This window comes from Gadus macrocephalus, chromosome 4 (genome assembly GCF_031168955.1).
Source record: "Gadus macrocephalus chromosome 4, ASM3116895v1".
NCBI classification, from domain to species: domain Eukaryota; kingdom Metazoa; phylum Chordata; class Actinopteri; order Gadiformes; family Gadidae; genus Gadus; species Gadus macrocephalus.
Window position 1 is genome coordinate 14,975,558 of NC_082385.1, and position 11,536 is coordinate 14,987,093.

General features: G+C 41.0%; 1 protein-coding gene across 2 annotated transcripts; it reads right to left on the reverse strand.

The window, feature by feature from the left end:
* Nucleotides 1-3,940: 3,940 nt before the first annotated feature.
* Nucleotides 3,941-11,284, reverse strand: LOC132456180 (torsin-1A-like). 2 transcript variants are annotated; one of them, XM_060050453.1, is made up of 5 exons: nt 10,744-11,284; nt 9,640-9,905; nt 9,365-9,540; nt 7,972-8,099; nt 3,941-5,480 (listed from the first exon to the last, which is right to left on the reverse strand). In XM_060050453.1, exons 1-5 carry the CDS (start codon nt 10,937-10,939, stop codon nt 5,236-5,238), a joined length of 1,011 nt encoding a protein of 336 aa, XP_059906436.1. In that variant the 5' UTR covers nt 10,940-11,284; the 3' UTR covers nt 3,941-5,235. The 2 variants fall into 2 exon arrangements, with proteins under 2 accessions (XP_059906436.1, XP_059906437.1); XM_060050454.1 differs by lacking the exon at nt 10,744-11,284 and adding an exon at nt 10,155-10,492.
* Nucleotides 11,285-11,536: the final 252 nt, after the last annotated feature.

The following is an 11,536-nucleotide window of genomic DNA, read 5'->3' on the forward strand; positions in this document are numbered from 1 at the left end:
GGGTATCCTACATTATGTTAAATGAAATGACTTAGTTCAAGTGAATTCCCCCCAAAGTATTTCATTAACATGCCGCAAATGTCCTTGAATGTATTTTAATGGTCGCCATAACATAAATTCAGAAATGTTAATGCAATACTTTGGGGAGAATTCCCTTGAACTAAGTCATTTCATTTTACATAATGTAGGATACCCACCTCCGTTCAGTAGGACGCCCTCTTCACTTCTCCAGAAAGAAACGTACCCGCGCAAAGAATGCTGCGATCTTTATAGCTCCATGGCTGGCACGCGATGGGTCCCAGTCAGGGACGGCTGGTATAAATGGGCTAACAGGGCTAAGCCCTCTTACAGTGAAAATAAAAAAAATATTATTAAAAACTTAGAACATATTGTTTTAAATTTTGGTAGAACCTAAAGGAGCAACAGCACCAAAAAGTGATTTTTTCCTGTGAATGGGCTAAATGTATTCAGCCCAAGCGCAGTAGCGTAAACTTCCATTGACGTTTGATTGACAGGTGCCCTGACACGCCCCCTTCATATGCTTCCCATTTGGGCTAAATTAGTTTAGCCCAAAGGCTGACCTAGCACAGTAGCTACAGTACAGTGTCCTTCGACTAATCACAGCACAGTAGCGCAAGTGCAGTATGGCGGGCGTTAGCATGAAAATGAATGAAGTGGATTATTTACTTTCTAATCGGTTTTCTTTAATGTCTTTGGAGGAAAAATTGGAAGTGAAAAGATTGGGGACACATCAACCAAACGATGCACAGATTTACTGTCAGGAGTGCGGTCAGAATATGGCCGGTAATAGTGCATTTGTAAGCGGGTCAACTACGTTTCGTATCGAAACATTTAAAAAGCTGTCTAAATAACCCAACATGACGTGACAAGTGTGTAGAGATAGTGGCCCCTCTCCAAGCTGCATTTTAGCGACAGGCAGTAACAATAAGGTTCTCTAAGGAATCGGAAATGATCTCATTTAATGTTGCATACAACATTGCCAAAGAGGAGTTGCCATTCTCAATTTAAATCCGAAATTATTCTCATGAAGAGAAATGGATTAAACATCAACCCGACGTAGGCCTATAGCAATGAGATGGCATGTGCACAATTCATTGCAGTAGGCCTAATGGGCGACGCCTTAAAGCAAAAGACAACTGCGGACGTCGGAAACGCCACATAGGTATACATGTCCTTCATGATTGACGGCGACACAGACGTCTCTACCAAAGAGTGTGTGATCGTCTACAGCCGCATTTTGCGCAAAGGGAGACTAGTCAACATTTTAATTGTGTAATACTTTAAGCACAAAAAAAGTTTTATTTTGCTTAATGGTTTAGTTCGAAATGTTCAATTTCAGCTCAGTGAAGCACTTTAAACACCTTATTTTTATTTTTATTTATAATTGTGCTTCAAATAAAGAAATGCTTTTCTCTACACCTTAATCTTGTTTAAAAATCATTCACATTATATGAAAGTTATGAACAGAGATATAAAGGTGACCTCATGGCGTCTGGAGCCCTGTGAAGTATTGATAAATGTAATGCATTCTTTAGCCCACCCACCCAAAATCACCACCAGCCGTCACTGTAATTTGAGAAATGCATCCCTGCCGGCGATTTTCATTGGATTAGGAAATTATGGGCGGGACTATTTTGTCCCGCTCACGGACGCTCTGTCATCTACGGATACGAATACTTTTGCTACACATTTACCACCTAGGGGTGTTGCAAAACAACCTGCAAAAAAACCCACAGCTGAGACTTGCAGGAGCAGATTCGAGCAGTTGTAAAATGGTTTTGTGCTCGCTCATTAAAATGCTGAATTAACATAGCGTTCACAGATGTGCAACTTCTGATGCATTTGTTCAAATTTGGGTTTACGAATGCACACCTTTTGGGCATGTTCTCAGATTATGAAACACGGGTGTGCGAATGTGTTTTGCACCAACTGCGCTGCAATAATTGTAGCAAAAGGATTTGTGCACCTGTAACACAGATTAGCGTAGGCCTACTCGTAGACCCTATTTTGTGTTTACAATGGTATAAAAAATATTTATATTTTTTTTACGACTACAAATGTACTGTTACACATTTGTGACTTTAGAGTACACATGCAAAATAAATATATACGACTTCAAATTTACTGTGACTTTAGTGTACGCATTCAAATTCTGCAGTTACAGGTGCTAAAGACTTTTGCTACAATAATACCTTCATACATTATGGCTCTGAGGCCAGCAGGATGCATTAAGAGAAGTGGCCACTGTGGCTCTCTCCGTATGTCAAACTCTTCTAACACTGGAAACACTGGAAACAACAAAGTTTTACTCAGACTGTAAAAAACAAAGTTTTACTTAGAACTACATACAGCGTTTGGACTCTAAATCGGCTGGACAGAGAGGGTTTCGAGCACCCTTCCTATGGAATAGGCTGCCACCAGTGATCAGGGAAGCTGACTCTGTGGAGCTATTCAAAGGAAAGCTCAAAACGCACCTCTACAATCTTGCATTTGGAACATAGGAGTGTGAAAACGACACAGATGCGATGTGAAGACCACTCTGTGTTTGTTTGTGCTTTTGTTAATACAGTATGCATTCCCACTATGTATTTTTCCGTTCTAATTCACTATTCTGTCTGACTCTCCTCATGGTTAACCGGCCAGCACCACATCACCAATTTAATATGATGTGCATGTATTTACCTGTCAATTATGGCACCCATTGCACTCCTGACCATCCCTGGAAGAAGGGATCCCCTACTAAGCGTTTCTTCTCAAGATTTCTTCTTTGCTAATTTCAAGGGAGTTTTTTCTTGCCCTTGTGGGGGCTTGGGTAAAGGGGGGTGTCATAAATATTTGGCCTGTCAAGCCCTTTGAGACTGTAAGGGCTATACAAATAAAATTGAATTGAATTTAATTGAATGAACGTTTTTGGGTGAAAGAAGTTAATCACGTAAATTTTTCTTTTTTTTGGTCCTTTTTCCAAACAGGTATGTGGGCAAGTAAATCGAATGTGACTTAATGTGATTGAATAACATATTTTGTAATCTAATTGTGAGTTTAACAATTTTGAATCACATTTTCCCAGCTCACTCAGGCGAAAAAGGTCCTACTCTGCATTTTTGCACTATATAAAAAACACTGAGTCAGCCAGTTTGGATTTGTTTACCATCAGGTAGGCCTATGTTTACAAATATGTAATATCACAGAATAGCTCCTGAGGGTTGGAGTTTTCATCATTTTAACTGCATTCTGAGATTAACTCAGTCCACAGCGTGCCACTGGAAGGTGAGTGAGTGAGTTATATAGGTATTTGTATTCTTATATATTTACTGTATAATTATTATGTAAGCCTGTAATCCAACCAGGCTGTTAAGAGGATGAGACAATAAAACAAACAAAGATGATACTCTCACACACACACACACCCACACAAACCCAAACACACAGTGGCTGACTTCAAGAGATGCATTAATATACTTGAACTTTGGGCACCTGCTGATTCTGCAGCCGTGCACCGGCCGAAAGTGGGCCATCAAGACGACCATCAGACAGCAATTAACCTAGGTGGTCACGCGGGCCCCAACACAAACAAAGAGTCTTTTAGGGACACCACCAGGAGCGTTGATGTGAAAAACACCCAGAGGTGATGTGACTGGACAATAAAGATGATGAATTTATTTTGCTGGACAGATGTGGCTAATATCTTGTGTCTCGAACCATGAAAAACCCAGGTGTTTAACACACACACACACACTGTACCCCTAGAAAAGAGAGGGTAGGTGTAGAAAACCTGATAACGATAATGTCCCTGATTATGTAGATACAGACTAATTATCAAATGTCCTCAAAGGTGAGTCATATGATCAGGATGGTATCCAGGTTAGGTTAAGATACTCTTTTACAAAGAAAAAGAAAAAAGCCAACGAAAACTACAATGAACCATTGGGCCAATTGCCTTTTATTTGTGTAAAGGCATGGTTTGTATATCCTATAAGTCTCAGTTGGAAATACCTGATTTACATCCATATTCTTACATTATCTTAAAACCAATGGATTCAATTCAAAATATTGTATATTGCTTGCTGTGGGTCAGTGGTAACCGACACAAATATTCTCCCCGATTTCTGTGGAAACAGAACAGCAACTCCCACAGCCCTGAAACCTCTTATGCACTGAAGGAGGTTATTACAGAGCTACAATAAGGCACAGTAAGTACAGTGGCGGTCGGTTGAAAAAGAGTTTATTTATTTTTAACTGATCCGTATTTCAAAACTGTCCTTCAAAACGAAGGACAGTTTTCAAAAACTAGAAGCCATCATATAATTACACTTAAATTATTCTAGAGACATATGAAGATGAAGATAGGTCTATTTGGGCATAAGAGGAAGAGCTCCTTTGACCCCCACCAGATTATGTATTGGTATCAAACTTCTAAATTATACAGTGCAATATAACTTAGTTATATACAATCTCATAAAATCACCCCTAAATTCATGAAACACGAATTGCCATCAGTAGTAAGGGCACTGTAAATAATCTCTTGAATGATACCCAATGGTGCAAGATGTTGGTATAAAAATGTGTTGGATATTCTTCTTAAACAACACTGACTGTGATGGTACATTTTAGAAACCGTGGACATGATGCAACAAACCCCATAATCATTTTTTTATAATAACATAAGAATGTTCAATTGCAGTTAGAACAGAAGACATTGTGTCCCCATCGATAGTGTAGATAATTCTTTCTGTGGCTTAAATGAAAAAACATGAAATGATTTGAAAATCAAAACTATTTTCATGGGTGTAAAAAACATGAGTTATCCAGTTAAGGCGCGATGGAAAACATTTCTACAATTGGTGGCTTCCTGAAACATACTTTCCAAAAAATGTATCCTCTTGTTCAATTGCAAAAGATCACAATTACTGTTTTCACTTAATGTAGTTCCGATAGCTTTCATGTGGTTCAGACAAAAGGTATGATCAATTATCAGACCATCTCTTGATTTCACATAGAACTGCATGTAGAAAAGAGCCGACACAATCTTTTCATATTCTCCAGTGTTCGGTGATCAGCGATCATCAAGTTCATTCTATAGAGAGCAGCCTGACGCCGTTGCCCTCAACTCGAATCCCCTCCTCTACATAAGACCTAGTCGTTTGATCTTTGAAGAGGAACCGCGAGAATTACCAAGCACAATCCAAACCACAATCGATCACCAAGCTGATTTAATTATAGATAGTAGTCCAGCTTGCTCTCTATCGTCTTGCAGCCCTTGACAGAGAAGACTCGGTCAGTCTTGGGGAAGTAGGTTAACTCGCTGGCCACTTGGTTGGCCAAATCAGGGTTTGGCGGTAGGCCCCTGGCTTCCATCTCAGCCATGGCACACTGAACAACGTGCCGGTACTCCAGGGGCAAGAAGGGGACAAAGAAGTCCACCAGGTTCTTGTCTATCAGACTGGTATGCCACAATCCACCTGCACAAAGTCACAAGAAGTGTTAGTCGTTTAAAGAATCAGTGACCATGTAAAAAAATAAAGCCTTTCCCACAATACTAATTCATTCTGGAATAGTTTGGAGGGTTATCGCCCCAACGTTTTGACCTTAAGGTTTAAGAGACTCGCCCGTGAGACATGCAAAGGTCAAATGAATGAGATGGTCAATGCAAACAGAAGGGGAAGAGACTGCATTTGCGATGCAAGGGATTGTTGTTTGATTAAAGTCTGAAAGGGTCAACTCAACTCCTGATCTGACTTAATGCATGTCTTTCACCCACTCAGAGTGGTTCCGCCTAGGGGCTTTGCTCTTTCGGTATCTCATGACTCAATTTGATTCAAGGATCACAATGCGATACAAAATCACTTCAATTCAAAACATTTCAAACTTGATTCAGTACATACGGGCACTAATTTCAGGATGCACTCCGTCCGTTGTGTGGTGAAAAAGGCGGTGTGGCAAATGACATGCATGAATGCAGAGTGTATTCGATTATTTCGGTTTATCAATTTAAAAAATCTAATACTCAAAATCAGAAAAAGGTTTTTTTATGAGTTCTTAGTAACCATTCTGCTGTAGAGCATTTAGCGAAACCTCCCACAAAAGTAAGCACATTTATTTAATATACCGGTATTTAGCAGAACAAATATAGTTGTACAAACTATGTAATAGAACAAATGTAATATTTATTTAGCACCATTTAATACCTGAACAAACATTCAAAAGGAAAAGGGATTCTTAAAAGGGTTAGAAGAATATTTATTGTATATTTTATTGCAAATAATTATTTAATTTCCCTATCTATTTATTGATCTATTTAATATTTAATCTTTTCTTATTTAAGTAAACTGCCAGATTTATTATTATAAACCCCGTCTCCAGTCTTTCATTTCTATGTTTGATTTCGCCACTCCCCATGAACCTATGACTGGCCCAGTAGCGTAATTTTCTAGTTCTAAGCGACACAAGTGTTACATTTGCACCATGTTCAAACCACCCATTTGCTTTGTGATCGCTGAATGTAGGCCAACGCTCATACTTGGAACTCGTGTGTGTTGGGAAACCTTAATGCTGCATTGAAGCCCTGCCGTAACAAAGTGAAACCCAGACTGATGAGTGGATCCCAAAGCCACTGACATGATATTGTGATTGTGTGTTATTGAACACAATTAACCAATTGAACCACTTTATAAAAACCATCAGTTGTTACAAACCTGATTGTGAGGCAGTGGTCTCCACCTGCTATGTTTACAGGCAGTGAGAGATGCACACTATGAAGGGACTTTTTCTTCCCAGAATATTTGGATAAACACTTGGAAACCTGACAAATATTGCTTGGTGGTATGTCGCAAAGCACTTAAAAAGGAAGGTTCACACAAAATGCTATTGATAGCTCTCTAAAGGCATGCTAATGGAAGTTATAGAGTGGCAAAGTCACACCCCTTCCGCTAGAGCCCATGGGACCTATGAGATCGAAAAATATGAATGGATTTAAATGATAATTTTTCATGCAAAGAAAACTAAACATTTTCGTGGAGAAGTTTGATATTGTTAGGTTTTGTGTGAGGCCGCTTTGTGAACTACAGCTCTCCGCTGCTCTCGACGCGAATGATATACGTCCAGTTTTTCCCCCAGTAAATGTCTTAGTCAAGGTGGTCAAGGGGCACAACCATTGATATGAACAGTATTACCGATGCATTATTGATCTTTATATTTTACACCTGATGGAAGTATGTTTTCTTTCCCTACGAGAGTTTTCTACTTTCTTAATGCATAATAATTAAAAAATATATCTAAAAAGAATTAAAAAAAATATTTTTTATATTAAATTGTATTTATATACATTGGTAGTCAAGGCGGGGCTCTATTGTTGTTAAGGCGGCCGCCTTAACCGCACAGTGCTGCGGGAAACACTGACGTCACCACCCGCCCCTATCCTCCCCTTTTCCAACGGGAGGATAAAAGCATCGAAAGAGGTGAAAACCATTATAAGTCGGGGCATGTGGAGAGTTTCAGTTATGCCGATGGGGAGATTATCGGTCTTCTCCACGCCAGTCGCAGGGAGCTTGACGTCACATACGAGACATGTAGTATTTCTCATTGTGTTATCTCTACAGCCTTTAACTGAACAATTGCACAATAAACTGTCAAACTCTTGACATGAAAAATTATCATTCAAATCCCCAAACATGTGTAATCCAGGGCATATAAAGACTGGGACCAGAAAATAATTACTTTCTCTCCATTGAAACTCATTCATATTTTCAATCTCATAGTTCCCATGGGCTATACAACAAGGGGCGTGACTTTGCCACTCAATGGTTTAAACACAGACCGGTTTCCCACGTGTGGCAGTACTTTGTTTGACGATATGGTTTCTCTTCTGCGAGTCTCTGCAAGCATTTCTTACATCGAACGCCGTAATTTATACGGCACACCAAGTCTCGTCGGGAAACATGACATCATACTCACTATTCTTGTTGTTGAACACAGCCAGAGAGAGGGACATCTCTACGTCCTTCAGTGCAAGTTCCTCTCTGTCTTTTCCCGTTTTCCAGAAATCCAAGGTGGTGTGCGTGATACTCTCTCCCCCAGCATTACTATCAGGAATATCAGTAATGTTAAGTCAACGCCAATGTGCTCGAAAGTAGATAGATAGATTGTCCAGACGTTTATCCAGCTTGATTTTGCAAACATAGTAAAAGAGTACATCAGTGTTTCCCCTAAACGGATGAAGCGTGCAGATCAGATGGCGGTCAGCAATTTATATTTGTGTACAAATGTTTGTTCGTATATCAAGACTTAGAACAAAGTGACCTAAAGGAGAAGAAAATAAAAAAAACGGCTAATAATATTATATATAATTAGCCGGTTGTCCTTTGTGATAAAGAGCACTGACTAACGCAAGGTCATTTTACATTGAACACGAATGTTTGATTTTTTTAAACACGACAAATAACAAATCATTGAGTTGAATGACTGTATACATACAGTCACACCAAAGTCGATTTTAGGCTATAGGATGAGTATTCCATCAGTCTTTTATATCACGATTATCATAGGAATATGCAGAATATTCACATTGTTGTAGGCTATGGCGAGAGGGGCGAGATTTTAGTTAAGTTATCCTTTATTGAATTTTTTTCTCTGCTTTTGACCGATCCGGGAACCGGTGAACACAGAGGAGTGACCTAGTCAGAGGTCCACACTTAAGGGGGCACACCGACATCCTGGAGCAGTGGGCAGCCACAGTGCGCCCTGGGAGCAGTAGGGGGTTTCAGGGGCCTTGCTTGCACCTCATCCGTGGAGGTGGATGAGGACATAGGAGAGTACTGCATTACTCCCCCTGTCCACATATTTGGCCTACCGGTCGGGATTCGAACTGGCCACGGATTTGCATACTTTAGCGTACGTTCGAGATGAAGGTCTTCCTCTCTCTGATAAGCTGGCTCACCCTCGCGCTGCAGTCATTTAAGTCGGACTCTAGGCGACGGCACTCATTTGATGCCTCACATGTCATCAAGATAACGCTGTATTATTTTTATTGCATTCTTATTTTGTTCAAGGGGCCCTCGTTGGCCCTGTTCAATGGTAGGGCAAAATAGAAAACAGCTTCAGTTGAAACTGAGGCTTTTCAAACAGTTTTCATAAAGTTCATCCATCTTTGCTGTGTATATATTATTTGGAGTATAACTCGCAACAAAAAATGTCTGTAATAATAATAATGGATTGAATTTATATAGTGCTTTTCTAGACACTCAGACGCTTAACAGTGAAGGGGGGACCTCACTAACCACCACCAGTGTGTGTAGCACCCACTTGGGTGATGCTCGGCAGCCAATCTCCACCAGAACGCTGTAATCACCTGAGGAAGATGAAGATGGCTTTCCGATATGACACACCATCCAGCTTTTCATAGTAGTCCACAAATGGCTTTATGCTGTCAATCAGGCCAGGATGCATCTTGTCCATCTCATCAAAGATGAACATGGAATGGGCACAGTTGGTAACATTTCCTCTGATCCAATGCTGTAACTGAGACTGTGGAGGAAGGGGAGACCGCTATTAGAGAATGGACAACATGCACCAGTCAACTAGTACTAGCAGGTTGTATTTAAATAAAATTCAATCTCAGACTACCTTATATGTCTCAATTTGGCTTGCATGCGGGAAATGGAGTTCAGAGGTAAATATGTGGACAAAGCTGCTGTCCATCCCCTTCTTGTAGATGTTATCTGCAATAAGCTGACTGACGAAATTCTTCCCTGTGCCAGTCCACCCATGGAGAGAGAGGACCAGAGGCTTCTTCGGGTTGTTATTGTTCATGAATCCAGTCACAGCTTTCAGAATAATGCGAGAAGCTATATGCTGACCGAACAGTTGGCTTTCCAGGTCTGCCTGCAAACCTGAAAGTGAAAAAAATTGAATTGCGCATTTTCGTACGTCTCGGGTTGCACAACATGAAAGCTTTTCAAAATGTAAAGCCGTTTCTAACGATATATTATGCAAAGTAAAATCGGATTGGTCGGTATGCACTCTTGATTGTTGTCGTTCCACTAGGCCTAACGCTACATGTTATTCCACAACAAAGCCCGCTGTTGACTCGGTACTAGGGATCCATCTGCACCGCAAAAGGTAAATTGCACAGTTCTCACCTGTTGCATTCAACTGTACCCATTTCGGATCGCAACTCTCATGGAAGTAATTGTATATTGTGCGGCCCAGAGCGGCGGTAACCCCTACAGCTATCGTTGTTGTGAACGGCTCGAAGGCGCTCACGACGAGGTTTGCTGTTAAAAAACACACGAGCAAGGCTCTGCATGTCGTTCCCATCGTCACTCTCTCTTAACGACGTACATTAGTGAGCTAATAAATTCACAACAATAAAAACACGGGAGAGAGGAAGCGTAAACAACCGCACATCGCCCCAGCGCGCCGCTCACGAGTACTTTCCCTTATTCGTTGACGTAATCTATCCGCGACGTTGACGTCACCCGTTAGCGACCGATAATAAAAGTTACTTTAAGCCAACGCGACGTTACTGCTTTCGGTTAACCTTTCCCGACCTAGAGTATTCATTTAACACATAAATTATCCCCTAACGACATCTTGTTGAACCGAGCTTCCAGCTACTACCGTACACCCTGGACAGTAGTACATGTACTTAGTAACAGTAACTTAACACAGACGATCAGACTTCAGTGTAAGGTATGAGGGAGCTACTTATCGGTGGTTTAATCGTACCCGTTTTGTTGAAGGAAATCCATTCCGCTCGACAACATTCGTGGAAATAGTAGAAGATGTTGGGATAGCTGGCTAGGAAGCCGGTGAGCGCAGCTGCCATGCCGACGGCGATGCCCGTGCTGATGATCTCGATGGCCCCGCCGCCGCACACCAGCAGCAGCAGCAGCAGAAGCGTCTGGTGCTGTCTGGAGTTCATGTTAACATGCAGTCGATGACTTGAGTCGCATGACACTTTGGGGTATTACGGCTCTCAGGGGCAGAACTCGAAGTCCCGGGCTGAGAGAGCGTCTTGACACCAGATCACCGCTGTTGTTTGCGGGGTTGTCAGGCGCGTCGCCGCGGTCCAAAGGTACTTCCGGCCGCACGCTCGTTTAGATATGAAGTCTCCACTGGGCTCATGCCAATTTATTGTATTCTATTTTTTATACAATATAATAAAAATAAATAAACCTTCAGCGAATGACTACAGTCCTCCTTCTTTATCCATTCATTGCCCTGAAGAAATCGCAGTACAGCAGCGAGCGATCAACGAATTATCAATTACCAATTGATATTGATTGGTCACAAGTTGAGCCAATTACTACATGCGACATGAGAGGCTGTTCAGGAGACCTATGGCTCCGAGTGTAGGCCTACATCTTTCTTATCATAGCGTACAGCCTAATCCTCACGAACATTTACACAGGCTCGGTTCTACGTACATTTTGGATTTTATTACAACAATTCAAGTACAATAGATACACATACAGTACATGCATGCCACAAAAAAATCATTAACTTTTAATTTTGATAA